General features: G+C 44.6%; 1 protein-coding gene across 3 annotated transcripts in view; it reads right to left on the reverse strand.

The window, feature by feature from the left end:
- The window catches only part of DIS3L2 (DIS3 like 3'-5' exoribonuclease 2), a 256668-nt gene that overhangs the window by 165036 nt on the left and 68893 nt on the right, over nucleotides 1-22739 (reverse strand). For all 3 annotated transcript variants that reach the window (XM_026650106.1, XM_026650109.1, XM_026650108.1), the window contains one exon: nucleotides 9042-9276. In XM_026650106.1, the coding sequence (XP_026505891.1) occupies nucleotides 9042-9276 (235 nt within the window). The remainder of the gene's footprint in view (nucleotides 1-9041; nucleotides 9277-22739) is intronic.

Raw genomic sequence — 22739 nt, forward strand, 5'->3', positions numbered from 1 at the left:
ATGAGCTTTGGGACAGTCAATATCAGAGCTTTCACCAGGGTTTAATGAAAGAGAGGGGACAGCACGATTGTATCAATGAATTTTTGTGCGTGCTCTTTGTTTCGCTGAACAACCACCGTTAATAGCAGAGGGGCCTATTGGTGACTTTGTGCGACAATCCAGTCCAGCTGGAAAAACCCTTCCTAATGCAGACAACCTCACTCGTAAGTATCTGAAAGAAAATGAGGACGCTTTAGTATCTAAACTGATGGAACGAAGTGATGGAAATGCAGCCTCTAGTCTGATTTTTGATGAGTCTCCTGATGCTTTGGAGCCTCCGATTCTTGGCCTTTTGTTTTTGTTTTTTTATTTCAAAGCAAATAAACCCACATTGTTTTGTGCCCATGTGACATTCATCCTCTCTGCTGATGCAGCAAGGACTAACATGTTTGAGATGTATCAAGTAATCTGGAAAATGTGGCCACAACTAACACAGAATCTGCTTCCTAAATTTGCACAGGAGATTAAACTCAATCAGAAACCGGAGCTGCTAGGTATTACTTGTCCTGCTCATCTGATTAACGATGCACTGTCAGCAGCTACAGAAGAAATGAAATCTTGCATCATTGGTTTCGGGGCCATTTTTAAGCATGCGAACAAGCTGAAGGCTTTGTTTTACACAATGCAAGACGAGTGCAGAGCCGGACGCCAACTACCTACCCCTGTCGTTTCACATCGGTGCATGAGTTTGTATTTTCACTGCTTGTCCTGTAAATAACATGTGGACTGTGCTAATGCATCTCCTAGATCATCTTGAGTTTGTTGGTTCTAAAGCAGAAACTCTGAAGAGACTGGTAAATAACCAAAATGCCCACCAGATTCTATGCACCAAGGTCACGTTCACTGTTGAAAACTTGGAATCACTATGTGACGTACAGAAAACACTGGCGTTTTCTCCGACTACTGCCAACACATTTGCCAACACAGACATTTACCAGATCCTGACAACCAAATCTCAGCTGAACTGAGCACAAAAGCTGCAGGAGAAACATACAATGAGAAAACCTATCCATTTCTAAAAATCCTTCCCACCCTGGAATACAAGAACCAAAAAAGCATTCAAAACCTTCAACACAATGCTCAGCAAGAAAAGGGAGACGACCATGGTCCATAATCGGAACCCCAAAGTGTTTGGTGCTGAAGATTCTTTTTGGAATGTCATCCAGGTGGTTGCACCCTTCCCTCAAGGTGAATTTTGCAGCAGATTATGACGTTATGCCAAAGGGTTTCAACCATTTGACACTAAAGATGAAATTTCAAATCTGAAAGGGGAATAAACTACTTACATGAACTCGCCTAGCCCTGACAATGTGAAACTGGATGTGCTGGCTTTTTGGAACAGTCATCAAGACACACTTCCCAACTTCAGCGAAGTGGCATGGCGAGCTTTGAGTGCACCCCCTGGATCTATTGACGCAGAGCACAGATTTTCAAAGCTGGACTACCTCCAAGACAGCAAGAGGCTCAATGTAAATTTGAAGATACTTTGAAGAAAATTACGCAAACGGATTTCTGAAAAAACTGCTAGCTCGGAGAGAGACAAAATATCCCTTTGTACATTTAAAAAAGAGTTTCAAATACACTGTAGTAAAATGTGTATATTACAAAAGTTTTTTTGTTTTTCTCCCTCCCCCAACCCTCAATTTTATCTCAGTTTTAACGTGTGGAAAATAAACACTGAAAACTCCCCCCACCCCTTTTTTTTTAATCAAATAAAAACTGAAAACGCAGCACATTACATATACAACAAACACTTCAAAGCTTGCACTACAAAGACCAATGGGAAAGTGGGTCCCAAGTATTCCAGAACAGTGGCCTGCGGATGGTAACAATAGTTGACAATTTGGGCCCAGATAATTTGATGGGATAATTACAAGCCTTACCAAAGTTATTAGGGACTTTACGGACTACATTTGTCTTAAAAGTTGGGGGTTGTCTTACCAGCTGTCCTAATGGTTTTATACTGATGTTGAATATTTAGGTGGAGAGGCGTGAGCTCACCCTGCTCCAGCTACCTGCAAACTGACGCCATTACAGCTCTTACCCAGGCCCAGTTGTCCTTATCAATTCATGGCAACGTATTTGACGAGATCTTTCATTACACGTTTAGCTGAGTCAGGGCCGGCTCTATGCACCAGCAAAGCAAGCAGGTGCTTGGGGCGGCACATTTGCAGGGGCAGCATGCGGGCCATTCTTTTTGTTTGTTTGGGGGCCGGCCCTGCAGGAGCTCACCCAGGTAGACGCTGTCCCGGCCGCCAAGCTGATGCCGAAGTCCAGGTGGGAGAGCCGCAGCAGGTGGCCAAAGCTGGCCCCGAGACTGGGGTCCAGCAGCAGCAGCGCGTCCTGCGTGGGGGGTGCCCTGGGGCCGCTGTGGTTCGTGCCACCGGGCCCGGGCGGGCCATCTGGCAGGCTCCGACACGTGGAGCACGGGACACTTGGGCTGGGGGCCGCCCCGCGGGGCGCACGGAACCGCCTGCAAGTGCCACAGGGCGGCCGCAGCGGGGGCTGGGCGAAGCAGCCCGAGGCGCCACGGGGCTGCGGCAGAGTGGCCAGGAGCAGCAGTGGGGCCATAGAGGGGACAGGTGCCCGGGGCGCTGCCGTGCGGGGCCCACGTCCCACTCTCCGGAGCTCCGTTCCCCGCCGGCCGCTCCCTCGGAGGCTGCCCTGCCCCAGCTCCTCAGCCCCCTGCCGGGACAGTCCCCCCGGCTCTGCCCTCCCAATTCCCGGCTGGTCCTGGAGGGACCCTGGGCTGAGGCACGGCCCGGGAGCCCCACTGCTTACCCCGACCCTGCCAGCGCAAGGTGGTGGTGAGGGGGGAGCGGACAGAGTCAGGGCCCCCCCCGGGTGCCGGGAAGGAGTTGGGTGATTGCAGCCTCCGCCCCTGCTAGTGTCATGAGCGGGATGCTGATGACCCGCCCTGGAAGCGAGTTACCAGTGACCCAGGGCTGGGGCAGCAGGAGGGTGCAGGTGGGGGGAGAGCCCAGGCCTGGGGCGGCAGAGGGTGGGGGGGGGGGGGGTGAGAGCCCAGGGCTGGGGTGGCGGGGGGCGAAGGCACTGGTGGGGGGAAAGGGGAGGGGAACCCAGATCTGGGGCAGCAGGGGGCGCGGGTGTGGGGGGAAGAGCCCAGGACTGGGGCAGCAGGGGAGTGCGGGGGAAGCCCAGGGCTGGGGTGGGGGGCAGCCAAAAATTTTTTTGCTTGGGGCAGCAAAAAACCTAGAGCCGGCCCTGAGCTGAGTTAGCTCAGCTTACTTGCAGAGTAAAACCTCAAACACAGCGGAACGATTTTTTGCTCAGACTTAAGGCAGAGAACAAGCCCTAAAAATTTGTGCTTATGAATTTAGTTTCAGAAAAGTTCAAGCAGGTGGAAAGAAGGGGCTAGAAGGAACCTATTAAATAACCCTAACTATAGTCACTGCCACCGATATTATTTTATTGAGTCACATGTTTGTGAGCTATCCATGTGGACCTAGGATATTCTGTGTATGTGGTCAGCATACAGTGAAACCTCTTAGGAGCAGAGCTCAAGAACCCACAATAGATTTGTTGGACAAGGATGGGTTTTGGCAAGGTGACAGTACTTTACTAGCTTTTATGAGAGTGGGTGCCATTCTCACAGTACTATTTGCACTGCTGATGTTTCTTTATCAGCAAGTCTGAAGAACTGCTTTAGTATCTGATAAGACTGGCTCAAGTTCATGTGAAATTCAGATTACAGAGGAGCATAAGTGAGGCTGTAACACTGTAAAAGAAATACTGTGTACAGAACATTTCACGCTTTTCCTGGTTTGGGGCAGATCTGCAAGGGTTCACTGAATGCAAACGCTTATACTAAAAATATAAAGTGTGAATTTTTTTTATTGCAACATTAACTGGTGGAGATGCTGCAATCTTGTTAACAGCTTTATACCAAGAGGCAGGTGAATGAAGAGAAAAAGGTTAGGCTATCTGAGCTCCCAACATTTAACAGTGGGAAATCCTCTAACAATATTCACGGATTGCATCATACAACCCTTTTATACATGCAGTTGGGAGATGGGAACACAGAAATCAAGAGTCCTTTTTACACCTGTACCCTCTCTGATATGTGGATTCTACAAGTTACCTAAGCAGGGCAGAGAAGCCATCCAAGTCCCAGTGGACTAACCTAACCTGCCCAGGTGACCCTTTCTTAGCACAATGTCCTGACATAGTCTGAGACCCACTTCGCCTCTCAATTATATGGGTTTGCCCTTTAACCTGCTCAGCAAATGCCATGAAGAGTCTAGTATATACCTGAATGGTTGGGTCCTAGCCAAATAAAATATGCCCTCATGACATCCAATGTGTGACGTTTCATTTAATCCAGGGTGGAATGTGATTTAGGGAAGAAAACCTGGAAGTGAATGGACTGATGTGGAACTCAGAAGCCACCTTACTCAAACTTCACATGAGGGTGACCCTATCCTCATGAATGACTGTTGGGGAGAGGAGGAATAGGAGGCCTACCATGAAGGCCTGGATCTACCCTGTCCCTCTGCCTGACATGATGGCTACTAAAAAGGCTGCCTTGATTGAGAGGTGGTAAAGAAAACAGGTAGCCAAGTATCAGAGGGGTAGCCGTGTTAGTCTGAATCTGTAAAAAGCAACAGAGGGTCCTGTGGCACCTTTAAGACTAACAGAAGTATTGGGAGCATAAGAAGTGAGGTTCTTACCCACGAAAGCTTATGCTCCCAATACTTCTGTTAGTCGTAAAGGTGCCACAGGACCCTAGGTAGCCAAGTGGCTCAAAGGGGAAAACAAATTAGTCCAGTTAACACAAAGTTAAGGTTCCAGGAAGGAGTGGGTTGCCTGACTGGTAAGAAAACATGTGAGCCCTGTGAGCAATCTCAACACTATGCGGTGGAAGAAACCGGTGTAGCCTAATACAAGAGGACGACACGGAGATATATCTGCCACGTGTACTCGTACGGAGCTATGGGAGAGTAATGATTGTGTTAGGGAAAGAAAATGATCCAGAAAAGGGTGACTGAAGTGCAAGTGCTTGCTTGGACCTCTGCTTTACAGGATTGTGACAGCTGGTCCTTTAAAGGAGCAATTAAGAAGTAGATCTATTTAAAATATATCTATCTATCTGGGTATTGGATACCATGGACAGTGAAGCCACCAATAAGTGATACTTTCCAGACTTTGCACAAGTTATTGATCCTTTGTTCTCACCACCACTCAATACACTATGTATAACAGGTTTCTAATCTTGTTCACTACAGCACTTACGCCTACATTAAGCTGTTTCTGATCAGCTTTATCAGGCAGTGAAGTCAGTCATACAGCTTGGTTTATTCTAGTCCATATATGTTCTGATGCTGTGCTCATCACTGCAGTATCTGAGTCCCTACCAGTAGTGCATTAAGCAACATGACTAACATCTGTCGCATGTGGTTTGTACTCTCATCCTCTTCTTCCCAGGACGAGAACTGTGTGTGAAGTTAAATTGGGTGGGATTCTGTTTTCTGGGAGATGGATTTTGGGGTTTTGTTTATAATATAGGTTGTCGGTTTCTAGAGGTTCTCATTTTACCAGTGCTTGACTTGATGGCATCTTTCCTTAGCATGAATCCGTGAGACTTTGCTGTATAAATACGCCCATCAGACGCTTCCTTTCGAGTATTGTACTGCTCAGTTATGTACCATTTATTCCAGTCTTGCCACTGCTCAGAAAGGGTGATATTTACCTCTGTGCAGAGGCCCCTGCAAAGGTCCATGAGCTCTTGAGTCTTCACAATTGGGCTTAAGTATGTTATGCATAGATGTTGTACAGCCCTTACGCACAGCAAAGAGTCTCACCCTTATACATTCCCTTCTCCTATTTGCGCCTCTCTGGGCCGTTGCTGCAAAAGTAATTTGTTTCACGGGGAAGGGATTTTATACAGGGAAGAGCCAAGATACAAAGCTTAGTATAAAAGATCTGTATTACATGGATGAAATGACAGCATGAACACCCACATTTTTTCAAAGGAAGTCTAGTTACTTTGTACACAGTGAGGGACACCTGAACTGGGCAAGGGTCCAATCCTCCAAACACATGTGCATAAGTCCTTTACTCAGGCGAGTAGACCCCCACTGAGTCCAATGGAACTACTTGCATGAATGAAGTTACTCATGTTGGGAGGATCAGGATCCAAGCTGGTGGTACTATTATCTGAGGCCAAATTCTGCCTTCAAAATGTGAATGTGGGGTTCTTTTTAAAAAGAATTTGGGCTGCACGTGCACATTATGAGGACAGAGTTTGTCCCAGCAAGTCAGCATTGACATGTCATGTTCCTTGCTGCGACACTAGCAGAGATGCCGCAATAACTGTGTCTGGAAACTGGCTAAGTGAACCAAAACTCTGGATAAGCGAGGATACATGGAACTGCGTGAAAGAGAGGAAACAAGCCAAACCAAACATCAACTGCTCAAAAATAGCTCCAGAAAAAGCAGCAGAAAAAATTCTATATAAAACAAAGATAAAACAGTAAAAGCAGCACAAGAAGAGACAAGAGGAAATATATGGATAAGATCACCAAAGAAGCTGAAGTGGTTGCTGAAAGAGGGAACAGTAAAACACTTTATCAACTCAGCAAGGTTCTAACTGGCCAGTTTAGATCAGCCATAGGGCTTGTGAAGGATAAACAAGTAAAGACAGAAACAGCAGAAAAAGAACAGAGAGATAGGCAGAACATTTTTAAGAAGTGCTACACAGACCAACTCCACAAGAAACTACTGACTTTGACAAAGAAATTAAACACCAGACCTGGACATCTTAATTTCTCACACCCCAAACAAAGAAGGTACAATAAAAACCTTAAAACCTGGGAAAGCTGCAGGTGAAAACCAAGTCACCAGGAAAAGTTGAAAGCTTGTAATGATGAGAGATCATTGATAAAAATCACCAAACTTTTCAACAAAACGTGGGACCAGGAAAAGCCTTCAGAACAATAGATAGTCAAGAAAAGTGACCCTAGCAACTGCCATGACTGGCAAGGTGCTACACTCCTTTCAGTGACAAGCAAGGTCTCTGCAGTATCTCTGAAGCAGCCTGAGGCAAAGCTAAGGGAAGAGCAGACCAGATTTTGACCTGGAAGAACCAGATTTTCACTCTAAGAACAACCACAAAGGAAAGTACCGAGAGGCAAAAATCCACTCATCATAAATGTCAATAGATTTTAAGGCGGCATATGACAACCTGCATCTTAGTCCACGCCTCAGCATCTTGAAGTGTGATGGTGTGTCAACAATAAAATTAACAAGATCAAGACTTTATATCAAGATGCAGCTTGCACGGTGAAAGTAAACACAGACCTGAGCTAATGGTTTAACAGATATTGCTGTCAAACAAGAATGCACTCTCTCACCTCTGCCATTGGAGCTTAACACTAGAAGATTTAGATTTTGTTGATGATATGGCTCTTCCAAGTGACCGGTCAACCAACATATAAGCAAAAATGAAAGACTGTCCAGTATCACAAAAAAGATGGGGTAAATAGTTATGAAAAACATATCTAATGAGAACCCGAGCAACCCCCAACTCAAGCATTAAGTTAGAAGGCAAAGGAATACAAGAGGCGAGGCAATACACATACCATAGCAGTAACATGCAAGCCAACAGGGATGTCCAGAAGGAAATAATGTCACAAATTGGCAAGGCAGCAGCTGCAGTCACCGGCTTAAGCAAGATTTGGTCAATAATAATCTACATCTTAAAGACCAAGCCACCAACCTTAAACTCAATTGTTTTTTTTTACATTTTAACATATGGATGTGAAAGTTGGAAACCCATCAAGAGAATAGACAGACACCTAATTGCCTTTCAAGCAAATGCCTCAAGAAAGTAGTAAATATTAAACTGAATTAATTTATGACAAGTGCTGAGATTTGTCAGAGCTCAACAATTCTGTCTCCAATACTACCCGAAGACATGATGGCAATATCTTGAACGTGTATTAAGAATGAAGCCAGCCCATCTGCCATGGCAGGCATGCCATTGGGCAGCTGAAGGAACACGTAAAAAGTGGCCAACAGAAAGAATCCCTCCATCAAACATGCTTTGGCCTGGTCCACACTAACCCCCCACTTCGAACTAAGGTACGCAAATTCAGCTACGTTAATAACGTAGCTGAATTCGAAGTACCTTAGTTCGAACTTACCGCAGGTCCAGACGCGGCAGTCAGGCTCCCCCGTCGATGCCACGTACTCCTCTCGCCGAGCTGGAGTACCGGCGTCGACGGCGAGCACTTCCGGGATCAATCAGGGATCGATTTATCGGGTCTAGACAAGACGCGATAAATCGATCCCAGAAGATCGATTGCTTACGGCTGGACCAGGAAGTAAGTGTAGACCTGCCCTTAGAGAGGGAAAACATATGGGACTTAATAAAAGACATGCAAACAGTGGCCTGAAACAGACAGGAATGGTGGAACCTTTTTTGCGCCACTGAATCTTTCCTGTGACATCTGATGACACAGGAAGGATTCAGAGTAAAACCGCTCCTCTTCAAAAGGATCACATGATTGCTTGAATTTTTTTTTTAAACAAATCAATTTCTTCTTCAAAGACCTGAGTTACAAACAACATTCAACTTTGCAATGCAAGAAAAAGCCAAAGGAATTTAATTCTTATCCCCAGTGAGGGGAATACAGATTAGAAAGCCTGCCTGGGATGGGAGGAAAAAGCTATAGCAACATCTTGAGTCAGATTGCGAACCGCAGAGTCACATGCAGCACTGGGAATCTCAAATATAAAGGGGTGATTTTTGTTCTACAGGTTTACATTGAGTCCATTGAGGCTGCATAAAAGCCAGTTTTCAATATCCACTCAGAACCCAACCTATTGACTATTAAGGGAGCTTAGCAGGGCAAGCACAGGGTTGGTGACACATTCAACTTCCATGTTGCACCTTAAATCTTTCAGCAAAGCAAGGCAGCAAAGAAAATACTTCAAGTTCGCGGATATCAAAGTTTAAGACAGCAATCTGACCCACTCACCCTTTTCATTGGTATCCATAGAAAGTTTCTTAATGTCATCAGCCAGCACAGTCTGTGAGTTCTCTTGTCCATTCTGTGCATCATTATCATCAAACTGAGCCTCTATAATGACATCCGGACTATCAGCATCTCCTTTCTCTGGCTCTCGAGGAAGGCAAGTCCCTGACAGCTCCTCAGGGACATCTGAGTCATGTGTCGCTTCTGTTTCTTTGTCACTGCCATCTGGCTTTATTACCTGAAGAAGCAGGGGGGAAGAAGATGCATGCTAAATCACCAAGCTGGAAAAAACACTATCTTCCTTTCTCATCTGTGTCCTGGGGGCAGGGGGAAGAAGATATAATAGATGGCTAGTGGCACAGTGAGACTGTCAGGCAATCAGATGCAGACACTGCATTATGGACAGAGGTTCCTCTCTGGGAAAAGAGGGGAGGAAACTCTGGGGAATAACATGGCTTTTGCAATACACCTACTGAACATTCCTACAGTTGATACCTACCTCCCACATCCAGGAGATACGCAGGAAGGGGCATTCACCCTAAAGCAGAGCGACAGATGCATATGGGGAAACTTCAGAGGTAATATAGCAAACTAAACCATGAACAAAAATACCTCTACCAATAAAGTGAGAGATGCTGACAGGACTGGATGGTGTAGTCCTCATAATGCAGAGCCAGTGACTGTACCATCTGTGACTCTGGGGGATCAGAATGGAAGCCATCAGATTGGAATGCCGCAGGCTACCATTCTAAGCCCCACTTGTTGCCTCAAGCTGTCAAATCTTGCCCATTCTCTGCGCAGAACGTGATTTGGGATATTCCATCTCAGCAATAACTGAAAGGCCAGCTAAAATTCACACGTATCTCTACAAAGAAAGCCTGCTTTCAAATTACATTTATGCTTCAATGTTTTATAATATATTTGTCAGACCTCCGCTGCCTCTCTCTTTTTGGTATTCATATTTCTTGTGAGTTTCCCATGCAATTAACACTCACCTGGAGGTTTACAATTCTTTGTATTGACAAGCTAGAACATGAGAGCACTTCATAATACCAGTAAACAGGCAATGGGAGCCCTCAGACATACAGCAAAAAGCTTGTCCATTGCACTAAATATGGTAGATTCTAGTCATTTGGAACCATTGTAACTGGCCTCAACAGGTGCTAGCTGAAGGCAACAGTATTAAACAAGAAAAATGGCATCTAAAAAAGCTTCAGAGATTTCTGTTTTAGTGACTGGAAAACAAATAGATCAACCAATGTTCTGAAGGCAAGCTTTTCAGGATTTCAGACATACTACAGAAGTACTTTCAAGCAGTGCCCATGTCCTTTTCATATTATTTTCATAATAGGTAATAAAAATAAAATCAATTTTAAAAGGGATTAATTTCAAATCATTTTTTAAAAACTAAAATGACATTATTCTGAACTCTCGTTACCTTTCATGAGTCAGTGCTTTTCATCTTCAGTTTTGCTTTTTTTTATGTATATAGTTTGTTTCCATAGCAGGTTTTGAATTAAACATTACATTGTTTAAAAAAAAAAAAACAGGGGGAAAAGTCTGGCAAAAGGCGCAAAAGTGACTGATTATTAAACCTGGCTACATTCAGCATATAAAATACTGACACACAATGATCTGGGCAAGAACAGTCTATTAGATTAGAGAACTGACAGGGCTCCGCACGCTAGTGACTGCCAGCGTGGCTATCCAAAAAGAAAACTAGTGTCAACAGTAACATTTGGACCCTAACACGGTCAGATGTAAATGTGCTCAGCTCTTAAATTTCAATCACACCAGAGCTTCATTTTCTTCAGTGCAAGCAAACTCCACCTGAATTGCTGTTTTCCCTTGGGACAGTACAAGTGATGTTCCAGACTGCTAAACTATAAATCCTTCTATATCCACTGCAGCTAGCAACATCAGATATATTGGAATGATAGTGACTGCTCTTCTGAAGGTGTGGCACAGAAGAGATCAACACTTGAAGAGTTTGTGTGGAATTAGAAGAAAGGGCAGCTATTGCATTAAACAAGTACTACACATGAAAAAATTCCTGGACTTCCCAAAACTTCTCAAAGTCATATCCACTCACCGCTGTCACTAACTAGTACAATATTCCACATGTGGCAATCAAAAACCCCAATTACATTTTGCACCTAGAGGGACTGGATCACTATCACCTATAGCAGGTTTATTAGTACAACTCAAGAACTTGGATTTAATGATTACGGACGTCTGCACATGGCAAACATCAGATCAGTAGAGTGTTCTTGGGCTGTCTAGTATAGATTCATAGACTGCAAGTCCACTGTGATTACCTAGTCAGATCTCATGTATAACAAAGGCCATAGAAATTCACCCAGTCATTCCTGCAAGTCCAAAATTGTAGGGACCCTGTATGACATGAAAATACAGTGCTGTATTAGAATTCAAAATCAAAAGCCAATGGGCATGGTCAAAAAGCTACTAGGCAATATGAGTGCAGCATGCAGACTTCGTTGCAACATCAGCCTTAGGTATTGAATAGCAGCACATTTGAACATCACAACAGATGAAATTCTTCTTATATGCAGCATCTAAAAGTATCAGGGACTTATAAAAGTCATAATGTAGTTTCATTTCATGTTTATATTACTGTGGTTCATACATGCTATAACACTAGAAGACCAGGTACCAGCTCTTGCCAAGTCTGCAGGCATCAGCTAAGCACTGACAAATTTATAGCTGGAAACTAGGCCAGCTCACATGTATGTTAGTGTTGCTCAAGATACGTGTTAAACTTGTAAGGATGTGTTTAGACTCTATAAAATGCTTGTGAGTTGTTGCATGCATTAATCTTGCTTGTAATATCTGTATTCCGTGCTATAAGATAATATGGAAGTTTTGCTTTGTAACTGTAAAAATGCCTGCTCTGAACTTGTGAACCCAGGCCAGAGGAGTGGTTCCCTCGCCCATTGAGAAGGGCTGTGGAAACTAAATTGGCCATTGTGAAACATCGGGATACAAAGACTGGGCTAATGGTCCTCTTACACCCATGAAGGTGCTACGTGCATGAAAGCTGATCCCACCAGCTTGAATTCTGGGAGAAGGAAATGAAGATAGCTGACAGGAAAATTCATCTCTTTGCTGTTTGGACTCTCACAGGGCTGGAGCTAGGAAACAGAAGCAGAGATCCCCAGGGTCAACCTGAGTTAACTCTACAAGACATTCAGTGCTAAGAGATTACAACTCTGTCACCTTTCGGAACCAGGGACTAGGAAACAGAAGCAGGGATCCCCAGGGTCAACCTGAGTTAACTCTACAAGACATTCAGTGCTGACAAATTACAACTCTGTCACCTTTTGGAACCACAGACTAACTCATCTGTATATATACACAGTATGTTTGCCTGCTTTAACCTGTAAATAACTCTCATTTCTTTTTCCAGGTTAATACATTCTTAGTTAGTTTACTACAGGATTGGCACAAGCGTTGTCTTTGGTGTGAGATCTGAGGTACAAAATGACCTGGGGTAAGTGACTGGTCTCTTAGAACTGGAAGCACCCTGAATTCTTTGTGATCTCTGGTGTAAGTGACCATTTATCACTTAGTCCAGCTTTCCTGGGTGGCAATATAGACTGGAGAGCCCAAAGGGACTCTCTGTGACTCCTTGGTAAGACCGTTATAGTGCTTCAGGAGCTCACATTTTGTTACTGGGTTGGTGAAATCTAATTATAGAACTTACCACCAGCTTGGGGTGTCTGCTTTGCTTTTTGACAGTCTGCCCTGAGGTTGGCACTCACAGTCGTGAACCACTCCAGACAGCAGGACATGTGCAGTAATACTAAAAGCTACACATATATGTATTTATAATTGTATATTTACTTTAAACTACTTCTGTTACAGTCCGCTAATTTTCAGTCTTTCTGGATGAGTCTTCCAGTGCATCTGACACCGTATTTACTGAAAAATAGGGCATTTCACACTGTTATGTAATCATGGAGTGAAAGGATGCAAAGTTAAGGTTTCTTAAAGGACCTCAATTCTGAAATTCCTGATTTTTGCACAAAGTCTCAACCCCAAAGTTGTGTTAAGAGATTTTTGCATGGTTTTTAAATTGAAATGTAACTTTTAATAAGCATTTTGTTGAAAATCCGCTGCTCATTTGAATGTCTGATCCTCAAGATAGTGGTTGAATAGATTTATTGCAACTTTCAACAAACCTCCTCCTCTGAACAAGCATCAAGGTTCTACCACACCATGATTTTGGAAAGTTATAACCCTCTAAAATAGGGGCTTTGAATGAAAGTACCATCTCAACCACAGAGGAGAATAAAAACAGCTAGTGAGCATGAATAAGTAAAATCTGTACAGCCTGCTGGTCACTTCCTCTGTATTCTGCTTGGTTTATAAGTAGTCATAAATTCAACAATTGTCCTTACTTGTGAGGAATTAATTCCAACAAGAAACTGAACCAGGAAACTTTATATTTAAATGCATTAAGATGACCTATTGAGCTATGGAAGAGACTGCCTTCTCGGTCAGTAGTAATCCTATGAGGCCTGTTCCTCATATTCCATAGACTTTCCACGTACATAGTCTCCTATCCATACAGTGACAAAGGCCAGTCCTGTTTATTCTTTGAAAAATCTTGGCTTTTCTAATTACTGCTCTTCAGTAGCAATGTTAACGATGCCCATGACACGTCTAAATCTCACAAATTGAAATTATTAGACTAGACATCACTGAAATATTATGCCCTGCCCCAGGAGCCCTGTATCACCACGTATGCACGTTGTGTTGTGCACACAAGCGGATTATGGTTTTGTGGGGCTTTGGGCCAGAGCAAGTGGGGGTCCCTCCCCACCCCTTCCACATGCAGTTCCCCCACACACACACCCATCGGCACTCCTACTGGGGAGCAGGGTCGAGGCGCAAGGGCTTCCCCCACCCACCTGGTGCTCCTGCTGGGGAGTGGGGCTGGGGCACCGGGGTGCCCATTTTTCCAGGACCCTTCCCCCTAATTGGCCGGGGGCCCCTGGGCATAGGCCCCGTTGGCTCAGTGGCTAATCCACCACTGGTTGTGCAACTTAGTACACACAGAAGGAAGCATGAAGAGTCCTGCCTCATTTAAGTCTCATTCAGTATGCAACTCCATTAGCACACATGCATGAAGCAGGCAGCTTTCACTCTGAATGTCAGTAACTACTCGCTACAACACACTGCACCCCAGGAGCCATTTTGAAACTCATACAACTTGGTTAAATCAAAAACACTGTCACCAGAACACTCGAGGGCAGTTCTGTTCTACCAGGTGTGTATCTGCCCAGGATACCATTACTACCTCAAACAGGAAAAACCTTCAAGTTATTACTTAAATAACCTATTGTATAGGGGCTCAGTTTTCAAAACCACAATAATTTACTTCCAAACAGAATTGCTTCAAAAAGGTCAAAGGCAGCATTTGTCTTCATTTTCAAAGCCTAATAGCTATTTTATATTGGTGCACAGGAATCTCAATTAGTGAGGGCATATTTTCAATAAATGAACAAATTTCAATTACAAGTCTGTCATCTTACGCTGGGGTTACGTTCCGCAGTCAGCGCCTAAAGCGAAAATCGCGTATAGTCAAAATTACATTGAGTGTAATGGCGGGCGGAATCACCTGCACTACAGAAACAGTATTTAAATTGTTAGTTATTTTTCTCTTTTTTGGGTTTTTGTTTTTGTCGACCGCGTAAAGCTGAAATCGCACATGTTAAATGCGCCTAAGATGCGACAGACCTGTAGACAACAAAAGAGCCTATGAAACATGTGGTCAGCTGGCAGCCCTGAGGGGATTCTTATTAATGTCTCTGCTTCCCAAGTCCTCATGAGACAAACCAAACTAAGAAGTCTTGCAGTGACGAGGAAACATGCCATCTCAGGGTATAGATAGTATTTCCCTAGGGACCACTAGGTTTCTACTGAGGTTTTGCAACTAGACTAGAGGCTATTCAACATTTTAATCAATGAACCGGAAGTAACCATCAAGTCACAGCTGATAAAATTTGTGGATGATACGAAGAGAGGTGGAATGGTCAATAATGATGGGGACACAGTAGTCAGACACAAGCATGAGGCATAGAAATCAGACTGAACAAGTTTAATTTTGAATTAAGATGTGACTGAAAACAGGGGGCTTTGAATGAAAATACCATCTCAGCCTTAAACACAAAATCGCTACCACAACAGTAATACAACCACCACATTTCACACCCCTATTACGGAACACTCGCATCCATTGCACCATCAGTTTTTTCCATTTTAAACTGGACTTTATTTGAAAGCTGGGTCCCTAATAATCATTGACAAGGAAATTGAGACTGGCTAGCATGGGGGTTGTTGTCAGAGCTCATACGTACGCATTAGAGCCAAGAAACCTTCAATATTAATATTTTTGCAAGGAAGATCTTTGCTGTTCTGAAAAAAAAAAACCCAACCAAACAAATGTCTGTTCTTTTTAATTCCTGCTTGCCTAAATAAAATATGGTACTTCCAATAAGAGGAAAAACACCTGTCCCCATCACCTTCCATTCCTGCTGTAATCTCACTTATTATACCAGATGGCACTGGCAATGAAGAGCAGTTAATAAAGGCAACTGGCTTCAGTCTGAGATTCCATTTCAAACACACCAATAAGGTTAGCGTTTTTACAACACTTTAATTCTAAGTCACTGGAAATATGCACGAAAGGCCAGCAGGATGGCTATAATTTTAGATCCCAGCACACACCACAGTTGGATTTGATAAACATGCCAACATCATCCAGACCCAAATTGCTCTTATTGACCGTACAAAGCTATTTGCCTACTAACAGGGCTTTGCTGTACTAATTATTATTAATACATTACATGCATAGTACTATCGTGAAGTCACTGTGGTGCCGTTGCAAAGACGAAAGCTTCCACAGTTCTCAATTCATATACGAAACAAAGCTGCATTAAGGAATGTTACTGGTCTTCCTTAAACTCATCACAACTAGCAAACTCAGAGTCAAGGTCATGGAATGAAGTCCATACAACTCAAGCAGGTTTGGCTTATCAATGTCTGGCAAGATCATCCACAGGCCTCCTGAGAGCAACCCACCACACCTGCTATACTATAGGGACAGCAGGGTTCCTTCTCAGCAGTTTTCCGTATGCTCTCCTGTTTTCCCCCAAAACTCTGGGGAGTTGAGCAAGACTGGACATGTATGTTTTCAAAGCCAAGTGTAGAGAGATCTGGCTGTGGGACTGTTACCCTGATTAATTTCTAAAATTTAACCACTGCGCACCCACTACTAACGTTCTCATTCACACCAAGCTATCCATTACCACCTCCTCTCCAACCTCAGAGTCTAGTTAACATGCACCTCCTATGGCTATATCTTCCCTGTAGTTAACTCAGTGATTGGCACCCACATCTAAGCACACAGGTTAGCCTAGGCTAAGTGTGAGCAACCACACTGCAAAGCTATACACAAGTGGCTGGGTTCTCACGGGTGCTGCTCTCACACATCTGTGTCACTAGCACTTCTTGGGCATACCCCATTGCTCGGTGTGCTGCTCTGGAATGACTTCCCAGGGAATTGTGGAAGAACTTGTCTGTCCTTCTGGACGCCCGGGGAGATTGTGGGATGGCACTGCAAGACTATCTGCACTTGAGTGAGTTAGCCTGCATCCTCACGGCAAAGTGAGCAGCTTACCAGCCCACGTGAAAACATCACTCGGGTTTTAGCCGTCAGCTCCAGATGAACCAACTAGCCTTGGTTGAAAACACTACTAAACTCGGGTGACAGGATTTGGTGTGTAAACAAGGGGGGCTGGAGCAACACCCGAGTAAGTGCCCAAGTTAATCCTGCAGGGAAGACATACCCCTATAGATTCATAGATTCCCAGGCCAAAAGGGGCCACTGTGATCATCTAGACCAGGGGTGGGCAAACTTTGTGGCTCAATGGCCACATCTGGGAATGGAAATTGTATGGCAGGCCATCAATGCTCATGAAATTGGGGTTGGGGGGCAGGAGGAGGCTCCAGGCTGGGGCAGGGGGGTTCGGAGGGCGGGAGGGGGATCAGGGCTGGGGCAGCGGGTTGGGGCGCGAGAGGCAGTCCGGGATGCAGGCTCCAGGTGGCATTATCTCAAGCATCTCCCAGAAGCAGCGGCATGTCCCCCCCTCAGGCTCCTACGGGAAGGTGCGGCCAGGCAGCTCTGTGCACTGCCCTGTCCGCAGGTGCTGCCCCTGCAGCTCCCATTGGCTGTGATTCCTGGCCAATGGGAGCTGCGAGACTGGTGCTTGGGGCGGAGGCAGTGTACAGAGCCCCCTGGCCACCCCATGCGTAGGAGCCAGAGGGGGGACGTGCCACTGCTTCCGGGAGCCACGCAGAGCCACGGCACGCACAGTGCGGGGCAAGCCTCAGACCCCGCTCCCCAACAGAAGCTCGAGGGGCAGATTAAAGTGTCTGACGGGCTGGACGCGGGCCGTAGTTTGGTCACCCCTGATCTAGACTGACCTCCTGCATCGCGCTGGCCATAGAACTTCCCCAAAATAATTCCTATTTGATCTAGAGCCCATCATAAATAGTCTTCCTCTCCCACCCCTCTAACCAGGCCACCTCCACTCCATAAAATCCATTTTCCATTGGTGGCTTCCTTTCCTGGGCTGTCTCCTCCCACTTCATTCCCTGCTTCAGTCTCTACTTAAATATCAGAGATTATACAATTTGCTCATGGCAGATTTCACACGATTTGTTTTAACTCTGGTCCCTCCTTTGCTACCCTCGGTCTTTTACATCTTCCTGTCCTAGGTTTATTTACGTCGACAATTGTTAGATCTCCAGGCAGGGTTGTTGTTTTTTATTTAAGGAGCCAGGCAGAGTTACAGAACGATATAAATATTTATTATTAATAGCAACCTTCCAGCCAAATGTCTCAAAAGACAGAAATGCTTGTTGAGCATGAACAGTAGCCTCAGACAACTTGATCTGCACTCACCCGCCTTGATTCTGACCTACCATGTGTCTGTAGTATCTGTAAACTGGATGAATTTCCCTTGCCCCACATCTGCAGCAGGTTTTTAATATACTTTCCACCACCTCTTCCTCATTTGCCATAATACACAATTGCCTCAAACCTACCACTCCTTAAATCCTCCTCACGCCTTAATCTCCTCTTACCATGACCACTGTAACCCCATCCTCTATGGTCTCCCCACTAGCTCTCCAGACCCTAGCATTTGCACAAGACTGCCGCCTGCCTTCTCAAGTGCAATATATGAAGTAGTATGATCACTCCCCATCAGTCACTTCCAGTTTTATTCCATACTGTTTAAGAATGTCATCATATGTTCAATAGCCCCTTATCTTCTATAGCTTATACTCTTTATCAGATCCATTTAAAATAGGAAAGGAAGCAGTAGAAAAGTTATTCTCTGGACAATGGTAATTAGTAACACAAAATCACTAGTGGCACCACTCGTACTAACCTGATACTGTAGAAGGATTAGGTGCTGCATCGCAACTACATGGCAAATATTTTGACTCAAAATGTGTGAAACCCTTCAATTTGCTTCGATAGCAGAGATATTCATGGCATCTAGTAATGAGAACACAGTAAACCATCAATGCTGGCACTAGGAGTGCTAGGGATGCTGCCGCACCCCCTGTCTAGAAGTGGATTCTCTTATATACATGGTTTATAGTTTGGTTCAATGGCTCTCAACACCCTCACTATAGAAATTGTTCCAGTACCACTGCAGTAAGCTTGCAGAAACCAGCCCAAGAAAAACGTCGGCTCTGCCAGGGAGAGAAACGTCTCTGCCCAGAGCTGGTAAGAGTTCCAGAATCGATGTGCAACAATGAGAGACAGGGATGGTAATGAATTAAAACAAAAAGAAAAACCAACCAAAGAGGTGCACATTGTTCTCATGGACACTTACTAGTACGTGTTTTAAAGGCAAGCCACTTTATTGTTTTCTTTCCACTTTAGAGAAGTCTGCCCTCTAAGGTCTGCAACAGTGTTAGACGCTACACATTTAGTATGGCCTGGTCAACACTTGCTTCACACCCTCCCTTTCTGCTCCCCAAACATAGGATATTGTTCACGTTGTTGGGCCTAAAAATGAATGCAGGTGGGGTCCAGTGAACGCATTCTATCCCAGCTATATCAGTCTGGTCACTGAGGGACAAACAGCAAACGCACATACGGTTTTCATACGGGGATGCACCATTTCATGTTTATAACAGCCACGTGCAGTTAGAGCTACTCTGTCAAGCATCTTTCACGCCCATCACGCCTGGAACAGTCCCAAAGGGTGAGCTGCAAACGTTTTGGTTCAGGATCCAAACTTTAACCTAGTCCTCCAAGCTCACCCTTCCCTACACTGCAACCCTACCAGCAGACCCAGGCAATCCAATCCAGCATACACCATTCCTTCCCCTCCTACAAACAAGCACTTTTTTTTAAAAAAGGCCCCGTAGAACTAGCAGCCTCCCTGCTGAGACCCAGTGAATTGCTGTCTGGACCCTGGGGCTTTCTGAAGCCTGTTCACAGCGAGACCTCCCACTTTGGTGCATCTCATGAGCAGTGTGCTGTACTCCAGGCCACAGCTAACTGGAAACTAGAGGGTAACACTAGTTACTAGAGTGTAACACACAAGGGCCCAGCCACGAGGCTGCCAGAACAGAATGGTTTGAAACATCACAGAAACTATTCGGCCCCATATTTTCAACAGTAGCCAGGAAGAAAACGCATGGAACAATTTTGAGAGCTGTTGTTCAAAAGTCATTTAAATCAAATTATGCCCCATTCATACTGGCAGCAAAACTCTCCCTGCTAACTGGAACTGGTGGTTTTGGGGTTTTGCTTTTTCTTTTTTCTTTTTTTGGTTTAATGTTTAAAAATCTGTTTCCTAGCCATCATTTTTTGTAGCGTGGACAGAGATTGCAATGCTACAGTGATGAGCGCCAGTATAAAACCCTATGATACACAAGGCCTTAGAATAAATCACTCAAGAGGGGTGGATTACAGAAGAGAGCAATGGAAGCTTTCATCTCGAAAGATACCATGCTCTGCAACCCCTCGATTTTCAGCAAACGACAGCAATAAAGATGTCCAGTTTTTGTCAGAAGCTACATGGCAGGCAGGCTGACCACCACTTGGACTGCTTGCAACTTTACTTGCAACGTGATAGATCAATATACATATAAAAAAAAGACCTACTTATTCAATGTTCCTTGCAACAAAAACACACCACACATGTTGAATTTACAGCAGAGTTTAGATGCCAAGCAAATCCATAACATTGACTCACCCCCCCCAAAAGTAATACAGATTACTAACTTTTTTACAAGTATACTGATGTATGAAAAACATATTTCCCTGATTACAAAGATCATCTCCGAAGACTTACTCAACACTTCATAAAACCAACAAGTTTATACCAGCACGTGCCCTGCGGAGGAAAGCTAGCTGACAATATAGACCTATTCTAACATACAGGTGGCTATCCATGAAATTCATATAATGCTATCTCCTAACGTTATACACATTAAAAGATAAGTTCAGAACGGTGTCAGATTTATTGTGTGTGTGTGTAAGAAAAATCTCTCATGGTTGGTCATTTTCTCTTTTGCCACAAAAACAAACGAGTTAACACATTAAAGCTCAAGCCCTGCAATTCTCCACTGGTCATTTTTGTTCCTTTGGTTGGGCCCTGGTGCCGGCTCCCACGGGTCTCAGCACTGCACATGCTCGGACACTCTTTCAAAGCTCAGAATGGTACACCTGGGACAAAGCGCACACACTGTTCAGGAAACACGCTGGGGCCAAGAAAAGCAATACAAATTTCCACAGTTAACTTGTGTTGCTAGCTGCCAATAAGCCTCTTATTATAAAAACCCATAATTGGAAACTGTCATATTAAAGAACAATTTATGGAAGTTCTCAGAGTATATATGCCCCAGTGGGAACTTCCTTTGACTGGTGCACTCCATCAGACCAGGCCTGTTTGCTTATTTATACAGCAGGACAGGAGCAACAGAAACCTGGAGGAGGACAGTTCTAGGGGGTTACCGAGTGTCCAGCTCCCGCAGTTTCTCGTACAGCACTCTGCTTCCTTCCCATCCCTTCCATTGTTCCTCCCTTTATGGCTGCACTTGGACAATACCTGAGCTTCCCAATCATTATATTAATGTTTATAGAAATTGCCTCTCACACAGACACTGATCATTCCCACCTCCAGGGCAGATCAGGCAAAATGAAATTGTGCTGGGATGACCATCTCCCCCACATTTAACCCTAATCTCAACAGCAAAATAAACGTACAAAACCAGATCCAGTTCATAGAGGGGCTATTCTGCCAAATAATGGCAAACTGACACCTACGCTGACACCTGAGTAGGATTTAAAGGACATGAAAACACAGAATCACCGAAATGACTCTACTTAAGGAATGTAACACCGTCCCTCAGCGCTAGCATGATCACAGCGAAACAAACTGCACAGCATTTGCTCAGTGTGGTGCCCTGTTTGGGACTGAAGATGAAGTAATTTCTGTAGAAGGTGCTGGCTAGCGTTCTCTGGAGACGTCATTACCCTAGTCACAGAAAACACTGCCTGGGCTGCATGGCCCTGGATTCTCTCCTAAGACACCAGCGTGGGAGCTATTGAATGCAGTGTGAGAGAGTCGGTTTTGGTGACCTGGACCCCTGCCCATTGAGAAGTGCACTGAGACCGATCAGCCAATCACCAAATAGAAACTCGTTTCAGTAGCACATTGTGCTCTCATTCAGCAGTCCGACTGCACACAGCAGGGCTGGGGCTTAGAATTTAGCCCCTTTACCATCACCCCAGGCTCTGCAGTTGGCCCTTAATGCAGCCTCTCTGAAGAGTGCAGGAGCAGCGAGGACAGAATATAGAGGCAGCCATGACCAGCACTGCTGATCAGCAGGACTGTCCCCGGGGAGGAAGGGACTCGAGGGGCAAACCCGTAGGACTCTGGGAGTAGGGGAAATGGAAGGCTCTTTCCCCCTTTCCTAGGGGAGAAAGAATAAAGCCCTCCATATCCCGTTATAGACGTTAAAATATTATGGTCCCTAAAAATCATTTCTGAACAGAAGATAAAATGAGAGCCAAGGATTTCAGGATTACTCATGCCTCATCCTGGGAAATCCTAACACTGAACTACATCTGGTTGACAAAACAAAGCATCAGTTTAGTGAGGTGGGGATTTTAGGTAGCACGTTTTACAAGTCTTTGCTTTGCAAAAAAGCTTCTTGCGTATACCTAGTTCCCTCTCCCTCCCTCTCCCACCTCCCTCTCCCACACACACCAGCCATCTATGAGGAACGTTAGTTTTATCTAGGCTTCCTGCTTGAAAGATTCTTTTCAGTCTCAGTTCCACATTGGATTGAATTTATGCACAGACGGGACAACAAAGTAACATCAGAACCTAATTTCTCTACTACAACACTGTAGTGAAGAGAAATGTTATCTAGACACAGCTCTGGAAGCCCAGAACTTCTGAATTCTAGCCTGATAGGAGAATAGGCTCCTTAGGCACACGCATAAGGAAATTAATAACCCTGGTTCTTGTTCATCCACTGTGGCTTTGGGTAAATCATTTAAACTCTGATTCGGTTATTTTACAGTCCCTGTAACTATGCTAGACATACCTCACTATATATAAATTGCACCACATTCTC

This window comes from Terrapene carolina, unplaced genomic scaffold (assembly GCF_002925995.2).
Source record: "Terrapene carolina triunguis isolate 2854851 unplaced genomic scaffold, T_m_triunguis-2.0 Scaffold88, whole genome shotgun sequence".
NCBI classification, from domain to species: Eukaryota; Metazoa; Chordata; order Testudines; family Emydidae; genus Terrapene; species Terrapene triunguis.